Source organism: Bombyx mandarina, chromosome 23 (genome assembly GCF_030267445.1).
Source record: "Bombyx mandarina strain Sakado chromosome 23, ASM3026744v2".
NCBI lineage: Eukaryota > Metazoa > Arthropoda > Insecta > Lepidoptera > Bombycidae > Bombyx > Bombyx mandarina.
The window spans coordinates 12,490,120-12,509,087 of record NC_143229.1 but is presented as its reverse complement, the minus strand read 5'-3'; the positions used below and the strand labels follow the sequence as shown (position 1 = coordinate 12,509,087).

At 37.0% G+C, this 18,968-nt stretch overlaps 1 protein-coding gene across 2 annotated transcripts in view; it reads right to left on the bottom strand.

Moving 5' to 3' along the window:
* The window catches only part of rols (zinc-RING finger and ankyrin repeat domain-containing protein rolling pebbles), a 300,626-nt gene that overhangs the window by 187,820 nt on the left and 93,838 nt on the right, over positions 1 to 18,968 (bottom strand). For both annotated transcript variants that reach the window (XM_089737529.1, XM_089737530.1), the window contains exon 3: positions 14,180 to 14,689. In XM_089737529.1, coding sequence (XP_089593655.1) covers positions 14,180 to 14,633 — 454 coding nt within the window. In that variant the 5' untranslated portion in view covers positions 14,634 to 14,689. The remainder of the gene's footprint in view (positions 1 to 14,179; positions 14,690 to 18,968) is intronic.

The window sequence follows — 18,968 nt, the reverse complement described above, 5'->3', positions numbered from 1 at the left end:
CCATAGAACCTGAGACAGTCGATAAGAAGCGCAAGTGGTCTTATTTCCTGCCTGGAGGGTTCACCCTGGAGCAAATATTCGTACATTAATTATTGTAAGAATCAGAAGCTTTCTTAAACTCTTAAAACGGCATTGTCTTTATTGTCGTTTTCAGACAGCATTTAAAATCTACCAGTAGGTTAATTTGAAAACGAAACATCAGCTCTCAAACGTGCCAAAAGTGATAAGTCTTTTACTTTTATGTATTTTGCTACAAACAATTATTTATCTTTAGCGCGAAGTGGAGTTTCGCCATTTTACTCCTTTTAAGGTAATTTGAGTAAGCAGGCGGCAATTTTTCAGTATCTCATAATCATATATCATCGTTTTATTTTAAGTTCAATACAGTTACGTTAGTCAAGTATAATTTTTCAGCTGCAGTACTTTTATGGGAATAACTAGAATCATCATTCGTCTTTTTTGCCGTAATAGGCACAAGTGTATACGATCCTCCTGTTGGTGAGTGGCTACCGTTGCTAATAGGTGTCAGTAATGCCAGGGGCATAGCCAAGCCGCTGCTTACTGCTGAGTAATCTCCGCAAGTCAAGCAGCGCCCAGGGTAATGGAAGCATGGAAGGGATTTCACTCTAAAACCGGAAGGCACATCGTCTTTCTACCGCCATCAGTCTTTTTACCATTATCATAATCAGCTCCCAAATCTTCATTAATTTATAATACAACGATCGGTTAAGCAAATAAGCCAATAATTGATTTGCGAAGTGAAAGTTTGAAAGGCAAGCTAGCGTTCGTATTGAAATTGCGAGTTTTTGTTCTTATTTTGCAATTAAACCAGTGTACGAATTGGCTCATGCTATTTGTTTTCTGAATTGAATACTTTTGGTGGTCTACTTTGACGATGTTGTGATTAATTCGTCTTGTATACGCGGAGTTGATAGTTCGGTTTTTATTGCAGTAGATGCGCAAACAGGATCCAGACTCGAGTCATCTTTGAAACACATACATGATACATAAAGAAACTCAGAGCTATGATGAAAATGTAACTTAGTAAAGTAGCGGCCTGGTTTTAGTATTCACCTCTAGTTGATTTCGTGTTACATTACTCATGATACGTGTGTACTGGTTTATGCTATTTTTTTCTGCTAGCGTATAGGATGCTAGTTAATAGTATTTTATGATCGTTATAGACCAGACTGCTGAGGTCGGGGAATATGAAGCCTCGACAGCTCCCAACTTACGAGACGTTCCGCTGATGTCCTCTGTAATCCCTGTCTTATCTACCGATTTAAGTCTTTCCTTAATTCTTAGTGATTTTAAGATCTAACTAGACCAGTGCAGCTCCTTAATTTTTTTTAGAGTGAAGCTTACATGGCTTTTCGATACTTATACTCTTACAGCATTCAATACATATTTGAAACCGTAATCTCACGCCTGAATGTAATGTATTACAATTTAGTGCTCTGAAGAATTGTTTGAGATGATACCATCATCTCGTTTTTACCATTGCGAAGTGGGCAGTTCCGTACTACCTGCTAGAAATTTGTTTGGCACTATATGCATCCACTGGATATCTCACTGGGTCCGAACCAGCAAAGAGCACGGCTTTCCGTCATCTAGTTGCACTTTATTAGGCGATCTCTCTCCCTTTCTCTCTCTGTTCCGGGCTTGGCGACGGCTAATTAGTTCTTCTATGATGATTACCATCACATTTTACCATTACGATTACAGGCTCAATTGTGAAAAAAACGAAATCGCATCGCATCGCACCACCCGTGTTCGAAGTAAATTTCATCCATACTACCTGGAGCCACTGCGTTCATCCATAGTGCGTTTCTAGAGATCTTTTTGGCCACGTACCATCCGGCTTTGGAATGAACTCCCCTCCATGGTGCTTCCCGAGCACTATGAGATGTCCTACTTCAAACGAGGCCTGTGGAGAGTATTAAGCGGTTGGCAGCAGCTTGGCTCTGCCTTGTTACTTAAAAATAAATAAATAAATTTAGTCTCTGCGTAGGTATGTGTTTTGTCCGGTACTCCTGTGAAATAATTATGGAGCTTCTTAATTCCTCGATGTCACGTGAGTACCGCACTGGATCGAAGCGGTTAATGGCGAAAACAAGAATCCCTTTCCCTTTCGCATTCGAGAATAAGCGCTACCAGTGCGAGCACAGAGAGAGAGAGATGCTCTTCGATACGAAACAAATGTTGCAAAAACAGGCTTATTAAAAGATTTTGTTTAACTAAATCTAGATTTTTGTCACATATGAATGTAGTTGCTAAAAATGTTAATTGCAAAGTTACGTGAAAGAATGTAACAAAAACCGAAAAATATATATCGTTACCATCTAATGTTTAGTTAAATACAAAAAATCCGGCAATTCAAGTCAAGTCAATTTTATTATTCTAAAGAAACAAGTATGCATATTTGAGGATTTGTTGCAGCTAGTTTTAAATAGAGCACATAGTCATAAACATAGTATTATGAGGGCATAATTTAATTTTTTACTGACTTATTTTTCATGCTCCTGCTTTAGTAAGCATCCTTGCTACTGGACGTGGATTCGATTTCTACATTGAGAAAATATTCGTGTGCTGAACTGGTGTTTCCATTTATTAAAATATATAACCGATATATTTATATATATATACTTATAGCCCATTATATATGCTGTATAGCCCACCCCAATTTATAGTTGCCCAAGTTCTCTTGTTCGGGGGACACCGCCTGCACCGGACGAGTGCACTGACTGATTAAAATAAATCAAGACTCCGCAAAAGTATTCCAATCCAATCATTAAGCAAATACTCCAGCGCGGTGGGTGTTAAACGCCAACTATCCTAATGCATCCGATTGGACTTTCATTTAGAAACTTGGACTTGCTAAACACGATCCATTTAAAATTAAATAAAACTTGACGGATAATCAATCGACTTGCTATAAATTATGCAATTCTCATGAACTTCCTCTATATCGTTCTATAGGGGTATATATACGTCGTTCTTGTCATAAGACAGGCCATAGTTTTTAAAATAGACAGGTATATATTTATGTTTAGATTTTTTTTAGTTTTCTTTTTTTTATATGACGATTTCGCTACATTAAATTAATTCCGCTGGTAATCGTAACATTAAATTAATAGATTTTGCTAAGGTTATTAATTACTCTGAATTGCAGTGGCCACGACATATTAATGTTGATTAAGTCATGTACTTTATCTGGGCCACGTTAGCACCGTTTATAATGGCTTAGTGGTATTACTGAATGGATGTTATTAATCAAAGAGACTAGATACAATTTTTGTTACAACTTTAGAACGTGTTTTTAGTGGTTTGTATAGTTGCAAATTCATCAGATTTTATGCGTTGCTTGCTATTGAGCATTGGAACTCAGGGTACTGCAAGGTAGGGCACGGTTGATAAATGTTGTTGTGGCGGTAGACATTTGATAGATGAACCGCACTAACTACATTTTCGAAACATGTTTGCTTAAATACAAGTTCCAAAAAAGAACATCGGACCTCCGGTCGGAAAATGTGTCCCTTTTTCAATTTCCCTAAAGCTCTTTTAAAAAAACCAGGTGACACGACACATTATACTCCAATCAAATTTACGAAATGCTTCTGAATGTCATTTTTGTTTTACAAACAATTATAAATTACATTACGGCCAATATTACCATGAGTAAACTGTAAAAAACAGATATCAATTTAGAACAAAATAAAAATTAAAACTTATTAAATTTATAGATGCCACAAGTATTTAATAGGTTACGGTACTATTTCGTAGTTAAAAAAACTTTTCCTTCTCACCCCTCCTCACATATCAAAATCATCGATGGCAATCACTTAATCTATTGGACATCAACATGGTCGCATCACTCATTATCAATACACCAAGCATCTAATCCACACGGACATCTAAATCCTCCTATCTATGCATCTTACGTTTCCCATACCAAATCTACATCTGAACTGCATGCAAATGAACTTCTACATATATCATTCTCTCATTAGCTAAGTAATTTTACTTCAAGTTAACTGGAAAGTTGATATGTATTTATATGATTAACCTTCATCGTGTGAACGCTATCATTAATAAGTAGCGATGGAAAGTCGAAAGCGTACCGGTCTGCATGTGGCGCTTTGATATTTCCACAACAATTTTACTGAGCATTCAAAGCGAGTTTCTATTGTTTTGTTTGCAATGAAAATTGCTTTTCAATACTCGGCCAAAAGCGCAATGGCTACTCACAAAAGTGTTAAAAATTACCTGCGAAAGAGAAAACAAAAGCTTTTAGGAACACAAACGAAACATGTAGTAATGTTTAAAAAACAAGGACAGAATATTGTAAGCGCAGGTGATAATTACGGAAAGATTCTAGTATGGTTATATTGTGTAAGTAGGTTTCTTTTAAGTTATTAACGTAATTTTAAAAGAAACAGGAAGTGAAGTGTGAATTACACAAAAAAAAAATCAATTTTAATTCGTCGAGCAGTTTGAAAATAGTTTTTATAATGAATTTTCTTTTAGACGCAAAATAAATGAAGACCTGCGGGAAACACAACAATTTATTACTCGGATTATTAATTATTACGGAAAATAGACGGTTAAAAGACTAAAATAAGACTCGGGCCAATTGATGCTAAGCTAATGATCCCAATTTGGATGTTGTGGGCCATCTCGAGACACAAGATTGAGGCCGTGCTGGAAAACTGCTTTGCGTAATTAGCACCAAATTGCATACTCCTATTACTTCATGTACTAGTCGGATTAAGCAAGAGCTGAATTTTTATTTGTAACGTTTTCCCTAATCTGCGTTTGTCTTCAAAAACTGTTTAATATCAAATCTTCCGACTCTAACAAAAATATTGTATATACGATAGGTTGGAAAGATTACAAATTACGTAGACTGGTTTACGCCGAACGATCGAAATTCGTCTATAATCACTGACATTCCATAAATCATTTTATGTAGTGCATTTTGTCTTAAGTTTTCTTTTTTTTTAGTACCTAGATTAGCCTGAGCGAGTTCAATAGGTTATGTGTGCCTATAGATATTACAACGTATATTTCACTACTCTATTTTGATAAATGAGGTCGAAATTTGAATTTTCACTGTCATAAAGGCCCATCAATTGAACCAGAACACATCACTGCTTCGTGGCCCAAAATAAGTAGGATGGAGGAAATTGTACTTAACTGTTTTGTCTTAGGCTATTTATAGCCTGAGAATAAGACTATGTATAGCCTATATAGATCTACCAATGCTGGTCCCAAGCCCAAATGAGAAAAGAGGAGGGTTGAGTTGGAGTTCAACCTTTCCATCGTAAAACAGTCAACGCCGAATGTCTGGTGGCGGTTAATTAGCCGGACCCAAATAAGGCTTCAACGGGCTCGAAGAACTAAATCTCTTCCAAAAGCACTGCCATGGAAGGACGCGGGACCCCACTATGTGTATTTTCCCTAGAAAGCCTCATGAGGCCACGACCCTCGGTATTGAGGATTATCGATGCAAGGAGATTTATTGCCTGTTGTGAATTAAAGCCGTCTGACTAAGCCTAAATAAAGTCTATTACGTGTCCTTGTACTTCATCAAAATTATTGGATACATAGAAAAATATTAATAATAGCAACATACTACCTTTAGTAGTGCTTAATGATAATATATTCGTCTCTATTTCTAATATAACTCATAAAGCTTTTCATTAAAGATTTACGTCTCGCCTGTGCTAATATAAGAACCTTATGTCTCATAAACACGAGTATTATTTGACCTAATATCGAATCTTGTTAAACAAGAAAGCCATAGGAAGATGATTTCGCACACTCATTCGCTTAATGACAAATTGATGAGAGATTTAGCACAGTCGTCTAATTCTGGTAAATCAGTCCGCGTGAGTCTTGTCGACGGCGCTGAAAAACGGATACAGCGCGGATTCCTCGCTGCGGCGGCGTGAGTTTGTTTAGTAGAATTGTTAATCGTGTACAACGCTGCATATAATATTAAAATTTACACGTTAACAAAGTCGTGTGTGTGTGCGTATTATTTATCGATATTAATGTACTTTTACTTGTAAGCCGAAGTAAAGATTAGAAATGAGATGCCCGAAAATGAACGTACATATTAGTAGTTTGTAAAAGTCCAATGAAACGATATTAAGAGTATTTAGTATTTTTTGAAGCTGTTGATCAGAAGAAAAAGAACATGTTTCTTATTTTGTGGAAATAAACATTTTAAAGGAGCAAATTTGTTTTGATTATGACAATAATAATAATAAATAACTAGGAACAAATCAAGCATAGTCATCCGGATCAAAATTAGGATTCCCTGTGTTATAGGTGACATAGACTAGACTGACATGCAAACTTATATACATACGTTTAAAATGTGTACACGTATAGATAATAATCACCCAGACAAAGATCTGACAAACCTATTCATCACACGAATGCTTGGCCAATGCGGAAATCGAACTCACGACCCTCGCTCCAGCAGATAGGGCCGCTAATTACTGCACCACCGAGTCAGTGACCTTTTGTTTTTCATTGAATTTTCTGTGGGTCTTAGCATCCTAAGATTGAAATCTAATCCTTTTTAACTACAATTTAGCTTAGTGCAAATCCAGCAAATTCATTCAGCATAGCAAATTCAGTGTAAACTAATTTGCATACTTCGAACCAAGCATTTTAAATACACAAGTAGTAAGTTGTTGATCCCTTCAATAGCATAAAATACTCGTTACAACTCTAAAAGCAACTGCGTAATTTAGTTTTCAATGGTACACTACTCTTTAATTATGTACAAATAATATAGTGAAATTTATACTAAAATTACCTATGAAGTTTCGACGATAAAGCTCTTAAGAGTTCAATCGGAGTGCTTTGAAAAAAAGTACGACAACATAGTAGGGTTCGATTTATTTTTCCTACCTAAGCTGATGGTATTGAGAGGCCGTTTCAGCGTAACCTTAACAAGTAGGTGAGGTCACGAGGCTCAAACCTGACGTCGTTGCTAACACTAGCCTTAGCAAGAGCAGTGCTTCGCAGAATCTACCACCGGATCGGAAACGCGACCCACCGAGAAGATCCGGCGAGGACTGTATCTGTGGGTTAATTTACTCGCCGAGTCCTTCGTCAAGCGACGGGTTCGACGAGAACGATGACCAGAGGGTTCTAAGTAAGTTACTGGCAGTCAAGAATATGAAGGGCACTTTGGGGCTTATGCCAAATTCTTGCTTATATCTATTAAGGAGTGGATTTGAAATTGTAATAAGCAGAGCAACAGTATTCTAAATTATTTAACCGCTTTTCAGCACTGTAAACTTGTTTTATCTACTGAAAGTAAATACATCCGTTAAATACAGTTAAATACTGATGTATTAAAATTTATTGTATCTAATGTATTTCTTGCCATCTAAAATCTATTATTATATATATTTGAAAAAAAAAGGAAGCTTTGAGTTTTTTTAATAATGATTTTTAAAATTTTTGCTGTCAACTAGTTGAAAACGCGTTATGGCCAACTTCAACAAAAATCCTTTGATTCGGACTAATGCATTTCTATTCGCACGCATTATCTATGTACATACGTTTGATTGTTAAACTACAGTAAACTACATACACATACATACAAACTATAGTCCTATATTCAAGCGCTATTATCCAGTACTGTAACCAAGTACTATAACCCAGTGCTGTGATCTAATACTAGTACCCAGTGCTGTGACACAATATTATAACCAAGTACTTTATAGTACTGGGTTATCCCAGTGCTGCGATCTAGTAGTAGTACCCAGTGCTGTGACACCATATTACAACCAAGTACTATAACCCAGTGCTATGACACAATACTACAACCAAATACTATATCCCAGTACTACAACCAACTCTTACGACCCCTACTTTATTTGTGTAACACAACCCAGAAGGTACTCATTTCTTCGACCAAGTACTGACCTTATTAAATAAATGAAATTACTTATTAATATTATCGTTATTACAAACATTCCGTTCTAACTCTCATTCCTGCGGCACCGTTGTAGCCTACATTTGCACTACATTTTTTTCTTCCATTAATTGTTAGAAAGCCACTACTATGTGCTATTGCTTCGACTGGTTCTCGAAGGTAATTCGGTAAAACCGAAAATGAAAGTCAGTCTGTTCAGTATTGAAAATGTTCAATTTATAAAATTAATAAAATATCCGATTTTTTTTCATTGCTTATTTTGGTGGACAAGCTTACGGCCCAACCCCGGTTAAGTGGTTACTGGAGCCCATAGACACCTGCGACGTAAATGCCGCCACCTACCATGAGACTTCAGTTCTAAGGTCTCAGTTTTTACAGTACAACGGCTGCCCCACCCTTCAAACCGAAACGCATTACTGCTTCACCGTAGAAATAGGCAGGGTGGTGGTACCTACCCGTGCGGACTCACAAAATGTCCTACACAGTAAAAAAGTTTTAACCGTATAATTAATACATTTATTGAGTGGCTTTACAATAGAATTTCATAGAAGAATACTTGCAAAATTTTGCATAGCGGTCATTTAAATAAATAGGTTTAAGTTGTTAATCGATTTCATGAGGAGTTTCTCGACACGAAGATCGTTTTTTGCACTAATTAAAATAAAGATATATAAATAAAAGATAGACTCTCAAGAATCGTTTTAAATCAACCGCCAACATACGGAAATACAAACTCATTGTGTTATATAAAAACTGTCTATTGTTATGTTTACAATGCCCAGGCTGGGCTCCGTGAGTTCGACAGGCGAAATCCGAATAATCCCTAGAGGCTACTAGCCGTTAGGTAGTGTAATAAGGTACACCGATAATTAAAAATATTTTAATATAAGTGAATTCGATTGCAATTGAAAAAATAAAGAATTTGCATTAATATTTTCAATCGATTATTATTCTAGAACCTATGATTGAAGTTACACCAATTACTTTTTGCGCTAACCACACCATTGAACTAGTAAATTCTCCGACGTGGCGCTAATCTTAATTTTTATAACCCGTTTAGTTTAGTTTTTTATAGCTATTTAAAAAGACCACCCATAGAACTTAATGTGCTTAAGGCAACAGTATTTTATTACGTGTACACTGCGGTCTCTTTTGCTTTTCAAACGTTTGAGTCTCTAGAAATCTTTATCGGAATTATTGATTCTTTAGAGTCATTTAAAAAATATCGTTTTCAAATAGTGTGACTGAATCAAGTTCGTAGTCTACGTGATATTAAGTCTTTGTAGAAGCTTCTAGACTAGAAGAATAGCCGATCTGCTTTGTATTGAGAAAGACAGGGGCTCTTCGCGTCATAAATAGAAAAAACAATGCAACGAAATCGTTCGGCAAGCCAATACTTTTTACATCCAGTAATTAATTACGCATATTGAAAAAAAATCACTATTTTCTATTTTTCGTACCTATGCTGATAGCCTTGAGAGGCTATTTCAGCTTCTCCTTGACGTGTAAGTGAGCTCACGGGGTTTGACCTAAGAGAATTGCTAACACTGACGATAGCAAGAATAGTGCTTCGTTAAATCTACCACTGGATCGGAATCGCGGCCCACTGAGAAGATCCGGCGAGAAACTCGGTCAGTTAAATAGATAGGTAGCTATCAGAGCTACACACACTTGTAAAGCATCTTCGGTGGTATGGTTTAAGATAGATAACAACGGTAAGGCAGGAAAAAAAGAACCTACCATATTATACTTTGTATCAACATAATACGCGACAGTTTTGGTTTAATTACAGAGAAATTTACTTAACGTGAGTCTCTTAGTAATTTTTTACGCCTACTGACAATATTCTAGATATATGTATTACATATTATGTAACTTATTTTGCATTTAAACGGTCAATAGGACGTTTTTAAATAAATTTGATACGTTGGTGACGTCATGACACCTCAATTTTTCTTCAGATAATCCTAAACCCTAATTTGTTAGTCGATTCGGCTAAGCATCAAGGAATATGGATATGCAAAAAACGTCCACCTCTAGCTGTTCTGTTACACATTACCTTGCTGTCACTTCTTTCCAAATTCTCACCCTGATAGGACATATTCTGACGCACGCATACTTATTACTAACCTGCGAATTTCTTTCACGGGGCCATAATGCATTCTGGGTTATACAACTGAAGATGATTATTACAATATCATTCGATAAAAACCTTCATCGGCATTTCTAAGGTTTTTGAATAAGGAGTTGGACATGAGCTTGTCTACCGAGTAATAAGTACATCTATTTAAAATCTGGTGGTAGGACCTCTTGTGGGTCCGCGTGGGTAGGTACCACCACCTTGCCTATTTCTGCCGTGAAGCAGTAATGCGTTTCGGTTTGAAGGGTAGGGCAGCCGTTGTAACTATATGGGACCTTAGAACCTATATCTCAAGGTGGGTGGCGCATTTACATTGTGGATGTCTATGGGCTCCAGTAACCACTTAACACCAGGTGGGTTGTGAGCTCATCCACCCATCTAATGCAATAAAAAAAATTAAAAAAGCACTATTTAAAATTCTACCACAACTAAACGAGATCTTGTATTAAACCAACCTGCTTGTTCGAAAATTTTATCTACGACCACAAAGACATAAATTAGCTTAACATCTCTAGGCTTGTTAGAAGCGGATTATCAATTAGTTCGTCTCTAGAGCCCCGTCTTTCTATCTAGATCACTGATTATATCAATGTCAGAGTACGCTTTCGAGAACGTAAGAAAGTTTGCACTGATATTTATATGGTGAACAGTTATTTTGTGAACGAGAATATTATTTATCTTACACTGTCTACGATAGGTATATAGACGACAGAGTTAATTGAAACCTATAACAAAAACCAATGGAGCTGGTGGTATTTTGATCTCTAATAGCATAATAATCTATATAAATTATTGTTTTGATCTTGTAGGCAAACGAACATACGGCCCACCTCATGGTGAGTGGTTACCGTCGCCCATGGACTTCAGCAATGCCAGGAGCAGAGCCAAGCCGCTGCCTACCGAGATGCATTGAAGTCCTTTAAATTGAAGGATATGAGTAGATATACAATTAAATATCCGTAGTAATCGACTTAATTTTTTTTTTATTGCTTTGATGGTTGGACGAGCTCACAGCCCACCTTGTGTAAAGTGGTTACTGGAGCCCATAGACATATACAACGTTAATGCGCCACCTAACTTGTGATATAAGTTCTAAGGTCTCAGTATAGTTACAACGGCTGCCCCACCCCTCAAACCGAAACGCATTACTGCTTCATGGCAGAAATAGGCGGGGTGGTGGTACCTACCCGTGCGGACCCACCAGAGGTCCTACCACTAGTATACTAGGAAGGAGAAAACATTTTGCGCCGACTCCAGGTGACTGACATGAGAATGGTGATTTATTTTCGGTAATTTCAAGGCGTACAGTAGTTGCCAGTATCCATAGACGTCAGAACGTGAATGCTATCACTTAATTTGATATATGAGGATAAAAACTATTATTCCAGAACGGCTGCCCCACCCTTCGAGTCGGAACACTCAACTGCTGCGTGGCAAAAATTGGCACGATTACTTATTATTATTGTGTATCAACAATAAGCTATTGACAGCGTATGCTAGTGTAACACTTCAAGAATTTTATGTTAATATAAATAACCTAAAAGAGGTCGTTTAAACATTTCTAAATGTCACCTTAATTGAAGTGCTCATGAGCTGGCTAGTAAGAGAAAACGTTATCCGAATGAGTGAATATTGCTCATTCCGATACAAAGTAATTTAATAAAAAGCTACAACACAGTGTTATCAATTTAATGCGGTTTGTCTTAGCACTAGCAGTGGACAATTTAGATCACATGCCATTGGAAGGAATAAAAAAACCTTGGAAATCTATTCAAGTGATACGTCCAGGTATCTAATATTTGCAACGCAAAGTGGACAACAGTTTGCATCTAAAATATATCCACAAATGAATTACTTGATAATATCATTGTAATTAACATTGTAATTAATTATCATTGTGTTCTTATTTCATAGACGTAGGAATGAATATTAGACCAAAAAATTACGTGCAAAATAAATACGGTAATGAACTTTTTTTTTTTTTTAATCGATTATCTCGTTACGTACGTAACTATGTTAATCGCATACGAGATGAATCGCCTATCACGAGGTCAACGTACGAACGACCAGATGGACAGACCATACGGTTTTGTTATGTAATGTTTGGGTTCATTGATTCAATATTTGTAATCGATATTAGGACGATTAATGCGATTGGATTTTGGGAAATAATGTAAAAACACATAGTGTTGTTTTTTGTAGTTTTTTTTCTTCTTCTTTTTTATAGCTGTAGGTTAAGTGAAAAAACTATGCGTAAAATTAATTTTAATAAATGTAAGACTTTTACAGGTTTTTTTGCTTAGTTAAATGGGCCAGCTGACGGCCCACCTGGTGTTATGGGGTTACCGGAGTCCACAGACATCTACGACGTAAATGCCGCCACCAACCTTTAGATATCTGAGTCGACTGCCCCACCCTTCAAACCGAAACGCATTACTGCTTCACTGCAGAAATAGGCAGGGTGGTGGTACCTACCCGTGCGGACTCACGAAAGGTCCTCTCATCTGTGTGCATATGTTTCAGGAAACTACAACATCTGAGAAAATCCTAACTTTAATTGGGGAATGTGAAAGGCTAATTAACAAATCTTGACATTATTAACGCTTTTGCCAATGGCATTGTAAATCGCTGAAACTTTCGCCAGCTCGTATAAAAAAAAAGGGTGCGTGTACTTATGTACGCGCGTAAGAAGTTATACTTTTTTTTATTAAATTTATTTCTTTTTTTTATTTCAATTTTAATCAAGTTGAAAAAAAATCGATTAAACAACATCCGCAAACACGCATATTGGACATCCCTTTTCTTGACATCGTATAAATTTGGTAATTCTCGGTACGGTTCGGAAAGTTCACCTGCGGCTATATTCAGACTCGCCAAGTTACGTCGGTCGTATTGTAATGAGCGATAGTGGGCAACTTCATTCTGTTAATTTTGTGTCACGGTGCGCGCGCATCATAAAATTTCACTTTCATCAATTTATCATAACGCGCCTAAAGAAGTATAACTTCAAAATTAAAACAATGTGACGCGGTAAAAGTTAGATAGTTTAATAACTATTGAAGCAGTTATTGTATCATTGCAATTAGAAATCGGAAAACGAAAGTCGATCTTCGAAGGTGGCAGGGTTATTCATTAGAATTACACTAGCACGTAGCACGCAGAATTACTTTAGAACTATCGGTATTAATATTCATCGTGTTGATAAGAATTATCCTTTGCCAATTCTTTGTTAATATCTCACACGTACGTTAAGACGTAATGCGGGTATCGACAATCTTGGTGGTTTTTTTAAAGATTTATGTAATTATCAATGCTGCTCCGGTCTTATTTATAAAATGGCTGAACGCATGAGTGAGTTCATGGGCTCAATCTAAGAAAATGTAGGAGTTTCATTCGCGAAGCAGTTGCTCTTGCATTGTTAGGTCTCCTATGGAGGCGAGCGGGTAGATATTAGCAAATCCCAGCCCGCCTGGCTGAGCCTTTGCGCGTCCACTTGTCCTGGAAAAACTGGAAAGACCTGGTAACACTAGCCCTAGCAAGAGTTCTGCTTCGCAAAATCTACCACGATCAAAATTATGTAAAATTTCTACTTAAACCGCCTGGAATACAGCGTGAGAGGTACATTCTCAGATCGAATTGAAATATACCAAAACTTTCCTCCTTTAAAACTACAACGAATTCTTAATAATGTATTAAGAGATATTTGCTCTTTATCAAGGAGTTCTAAAAAGTTCTGACATAATACGCAAGCATAGTAAAAAACACTTTACTTTGTTACATCTGGAGTAATGGTTTGAATACGGATTGAATTGTTATTTTAAGGGACTATTGGAAGGGCTAGCATAGCATAATACATAATATATTCCCGTAGAATACTCCCGAAAAAATCAATAGACATTTACCAATAAATTCATGTAGATTGATTACGTCTATTCTTTACCTTATATTGTTTGACATATGAAGCCCTGTTGGTGGACGATCATAAACACCACAGTTAACGATTAGTTGTATACCTTATTTCAAAAAAAACAAAAAAAAAAACTATTGAACGAAATTTTTAAATAAGAAAAACATACCTTGATTCCAGGCGCTCGTGATGTTCTCGTGATAAAAATACTCGTTCTCCTCCTCATCGGACCACAGGACCCCTTCGATGCTGGACGTTATTTGTCCTTCCTCCACCACCGACCTCCTCGACAGCTGGTCGTAGCTCGGCGGCCGTGACAACGAATAAGTTGACAGGTCGATCAAAGACGAACGGAAGTTTTTCACAGATCGGCTGTCTATCGGTCTGTATCGAAGCGATCTGGCGTCCTCAGACTTAACGGACCTAAGCGAGCGACAGTCGTAGTTCGGTGCTTCATTAGAGATATCATTCATAGAGACTTTGAAGTTGTTTGATGAGATGTCTCCTAATGGCACTTCGCAGGAGCGTCGCTTCATGCTGGTCTTTTGCGAGGGAGCCTCGCCTGTCGCCTGCATGTGTCGGCTGACTCCGGCGCTGTGCAGGAATTCGCTCGAATTGTACATTTTGTATGAATTTTTTTTCGTCTAATTCATGGAATTTCGTTGCAGTTGACGGCGATCTGAAACGAAGGGAAGTTGAAGTCAGAAACGAAAAACAAAATTTCATTTATCTCTTCACTATAACTCGTTAAAGAATAATTTTATTCTCTAAGAAATATTTGTAATCTGTACTAATATATAAATCTACAGTGGCTTTTACGGATGTTCCGTTATAACTACTGAACCATGTATCCGATTGACTTGAAACTTGGTATTCATGTAGAAAATACATGTACTTAATGGATAGGCTAATATTTATATGAGTGTTGGACGTTGGATCTAATATATAAAACCGAACACCACATATTAAGTTGCGGCTTACTTGAAAACAGAGTCATCTAGTGATTTTAACGGTCACTATGTTTTGACTGGACTATCTTTGGAAAGTTATTGGAACTAAATGACAGTAATTATAATTTTTGTTTGGAGCTACTAAGTTTGTTTTTAGTTTATTGTTATATCACAATTTTGAATGAGACTGTGTATTAAATTTTTAAAACAAATTGCCCCATCTAGCGTGTATTATGGTAACTAAGTGAATTCGAACTTGGACAACCACTGAGTATAGCAAACATATAGCGCGTTCAAAGTTCGAATTGGAAATAGAATTAGTTGTAATATGAGAAGGTAGATGGCGCTAAATCATTGCACGTTAATTTTAAATATTTTTAATTTTAATCAAATAGAATTATTAATTAGCCCCTAAATACATTTATGGAATCAACTATCAAATATAGGGTAGTTAAAGTTTTGATATTAGCAATTGAGTTTGTGCGACGAATAGTCGTCGTAACATTATTAATAATTATTAAATTATTAGAACAATAATTATTAGAAGCTTACAGCAATTTTCTCACGACGACGTATGTTAAACAATACAATTACAAAATAGTTTTATTTGCTAATCTTATGGTTTGGTCATAAAGTAGCCCGCTGAATTTCTCGCCGGATCTTCTCAGTGGGTCGCGATTCCGATCCGGTGGTAGATTCGGCGAAGCACTGCTCTGGTTAGGGCTAGTGTTAGCAAAAACTCCGAGGCTCCCAAACTCCGTAAGCTCGCCTACACGTCTGGTGAAGCTATCATAAACTCTCGAGGTTACCAACAATAAGTAAAAAAGGTCATAAGCATTCTGAACAATGTGGGTATAGAGTATAAGACTTCTGTTATTATTCGTTTTTTACGATCTGTTTTTTCTTCTAAGTCGTCTTGTTTCTTTTAGAGCGGAAATAGTCATCATTATCGGGCGTCACGACAACTTAATGTTTATTGATACACGATGTAGGTACCTACTAGTTTATTAGCAACGAATGCTAAAAATTTTATTCTTCGCTGTCAAGATTTGTTTTCCGTTAAGTTTTTATTACTCATAATTACTTGCTAGGTACATAATGTTACATAAATTTATTGTGTAGCGTGTAGTCTGTTCTAATAACTCATAATCTAAGGCGTCCCCTGTGTCTTGAGGTAGTATTGTTGAAGTAGATCGAGGGAAGTAATTATATTCAGAGCGATCGATGTAAGCCGTCTCAGGTTTGAATACATTGCGTGCTCCTCAATCTTTTGTGCCATTTTGAACGCATATGCGCATGTCATGGGACTGCCCTAGGGACGGGATAGTATCGATGAAATAAGTTTTTAAATTAACTTTGTAAGATTTTACTTACTGTTATTATTCATAAAAAAAAATCATGAATATTTTTTGTTTGTTTATATTAAGCTCTAGCGAACATTCATGGTTTCATTAGAAATTGTGTCAAACATGATTCACCTATTTTCTTCGAAGGCAGACGATTGCTACAGACAATGCCAAAGCTTATGTAGGTACTTATTGCTAAGGACTCTTTGTAAACAACGTTTAAAGAAAATGTCATGGTATCCCGCGGAGGGAAGTTCATTGTATTCGAGATGAACTCTGCTGTGGAGAGGGGTGGAGCGATGCCAAAAGACGACATCTTCCCAAGCAATCCCTCTGAGCAATCTCTATGGAACTTAAACGAAACAGAGGGAAACCGCCCCTCCATAGATTCGGGGGCTCCAAACGAACCGCGAGAAACCCATCAGCCCTGTGTTAGTGGAGTCAACAATGGAACAGTGTGCTTAGTGCGAGCTTTTTAACGTTCTCGATAGCGTAAAAGTTAGCTCATATTTGTACTGAATGGGATCGTTTGCCTACGTTTGCCGCTCGGGACGCTGTTCCAAAACAAAATTGGGCTAACTTTTACGCTATCGAGAACGTTAAAAAACTCGCACTAAGCACACAGTGTTCAGCCCGAGACCGAAATCTTTGTTTACGTAATGGAAAGCCGTCTCGTTATTTCTAAACATCGATTTAAAATGAAATCGATAAGCTTATCCCAGCATTGATCGTTAGATCGAATCAATAAACACGGATTAATTATACAGGATGCGGCCAGGCGGAACTGGGATGGAACTGCGGTGTGCGATCACCACCGCTCTTTAGTGACAATCGATTAGGGCTGCCCTGGTAAAAGCGACCTTTGCGTTTACATTACGTATCGGAAAGGCTTTTAGGCGCTACCGGAAATTTGAAGGTAATTTCGACTTTATATTGAAGTGCCATTACGCGTATATTCGAACGACCACTAGTATAAATATTTAGATTATTATCTTTCTGATATGCCGTCGTTTTGCGCCCAGGTCGCGGGTTCGATTCCCGCATCGGACAAACATTCGTGTGATGAACAGATTTGTTTGTTCTTTGTCTAGGTGTGTATTATCTATATGTGTACTTAGTCTGGCCATAAATACTGTTACAATTAAAAACAAACAAAATATTACATTTGAATTTGGAATCTGTCATTTTTATATGATTGCTCATTGAGTTTTCTCATTTTGGCGCCAATACATTGTACAATATTTTGAGATATTAAAATGGAGTGGGGTGATAAAGAGAACCGAATTGCTGTGATTGCATTACACAAAGTAGGTATGGAGCCAAATGCAACTTTTAAAACTCTCCATACGATTGGTATTAGTAAAATGTTTGTGTACCGGGCTATTAATAGGTGCAAATGAGACCTTCTCTGTTTGTGCAGAAAAAGATCTGGCGGTCCACGTAGTGCTCGTACGAAAAAGGTGTTCAAAGCAGTAAAGGAAAGAATACGAAAAAATCCTGTCCGAAAGCAAAAGATTTTATCTCGGGAGATGAAGATAGCACCTAGAACCATGTCGCGTATTTTAAAAGATGACTTAGGACTTGCAGCCTATTAGAGACGTACTGGTCATTTCTTAACTGATAATTTAAAAGAGAATAGGGTGGTAAAATCGAAACAACTACTGAAGCGATACGCAAAGGGAGGTCATAGAAAAAAATTGTTTACGGATGAGAAATTTTTTACAATTGAGCAACATTTTAACAAATAAAATGACCGTATTTATGCTCAAAACTCTAAGGAAGCTTCCCAATTAGTCGACAGAGTGCAACTATCCGACTTCAGTGATGGTTTGGTGGGGTATTAGCTATGAAGGAGTGACTGGGCCATACTTTTGTGAAAAAGGTATCAAAACATCGGCACAAGTGTATCAAGATACCATTCTTGAGAAGGTAGTGAAGCCCCTTAACAACACCATGTTCAATAATCAAGAATGGTTCTTCCAGCAAGGCTCGGCGCCAGGTCATACAGCTCGGTCTACGCAGTCTTAGTTGGAAACGAACGTTTCGGACTTCATCAGAGCTGAAGACTGGCCGTCGTCTAGCCGGATCTTAATCCGCTGGATTATGATTTATGGTCAGTTTTAGAAAGTACGGCTTGCTCTAAGCGCCATGATAATTTGGAGTCCCTAAAACAATCCGTACGATTGGCAGTGAAAATTTTTCCCATGGAAAGAGTGCGTGCTTCTATTGATAATTGGCCTCAACGTTTAAAGGATTGTATTGCAGCCAATGGAGACCACTTCGAATAAGTTTTTTATACTTTAAATTGTTTTATATTTATGTATTAAACTAACACACTGCAAAAGTAATAAATTTTATTTGTTTTAGAATTTTTTTATTTTCCTTTGTAACAGTATTTATGGCCAGACTAAGTATATTTGAACGTATATGTGTGTCAGTCTCGGGTACCTATACCACAGGGAATCCTAAATTAGGGACCGGATAACCGTATGTGATTTGTTCCCAGTTATTATTAATAAATGTTATTATTATGAATGATAATAATAATTATTATTATTATTCTTATTATATAAATATTTATGTACGTTCATCTAATACCTTACTTTGTCGCTGTCTCAAGCACAAATTCCGTTTGGTTCGTTCTTCTGAAACTGTTCAAACC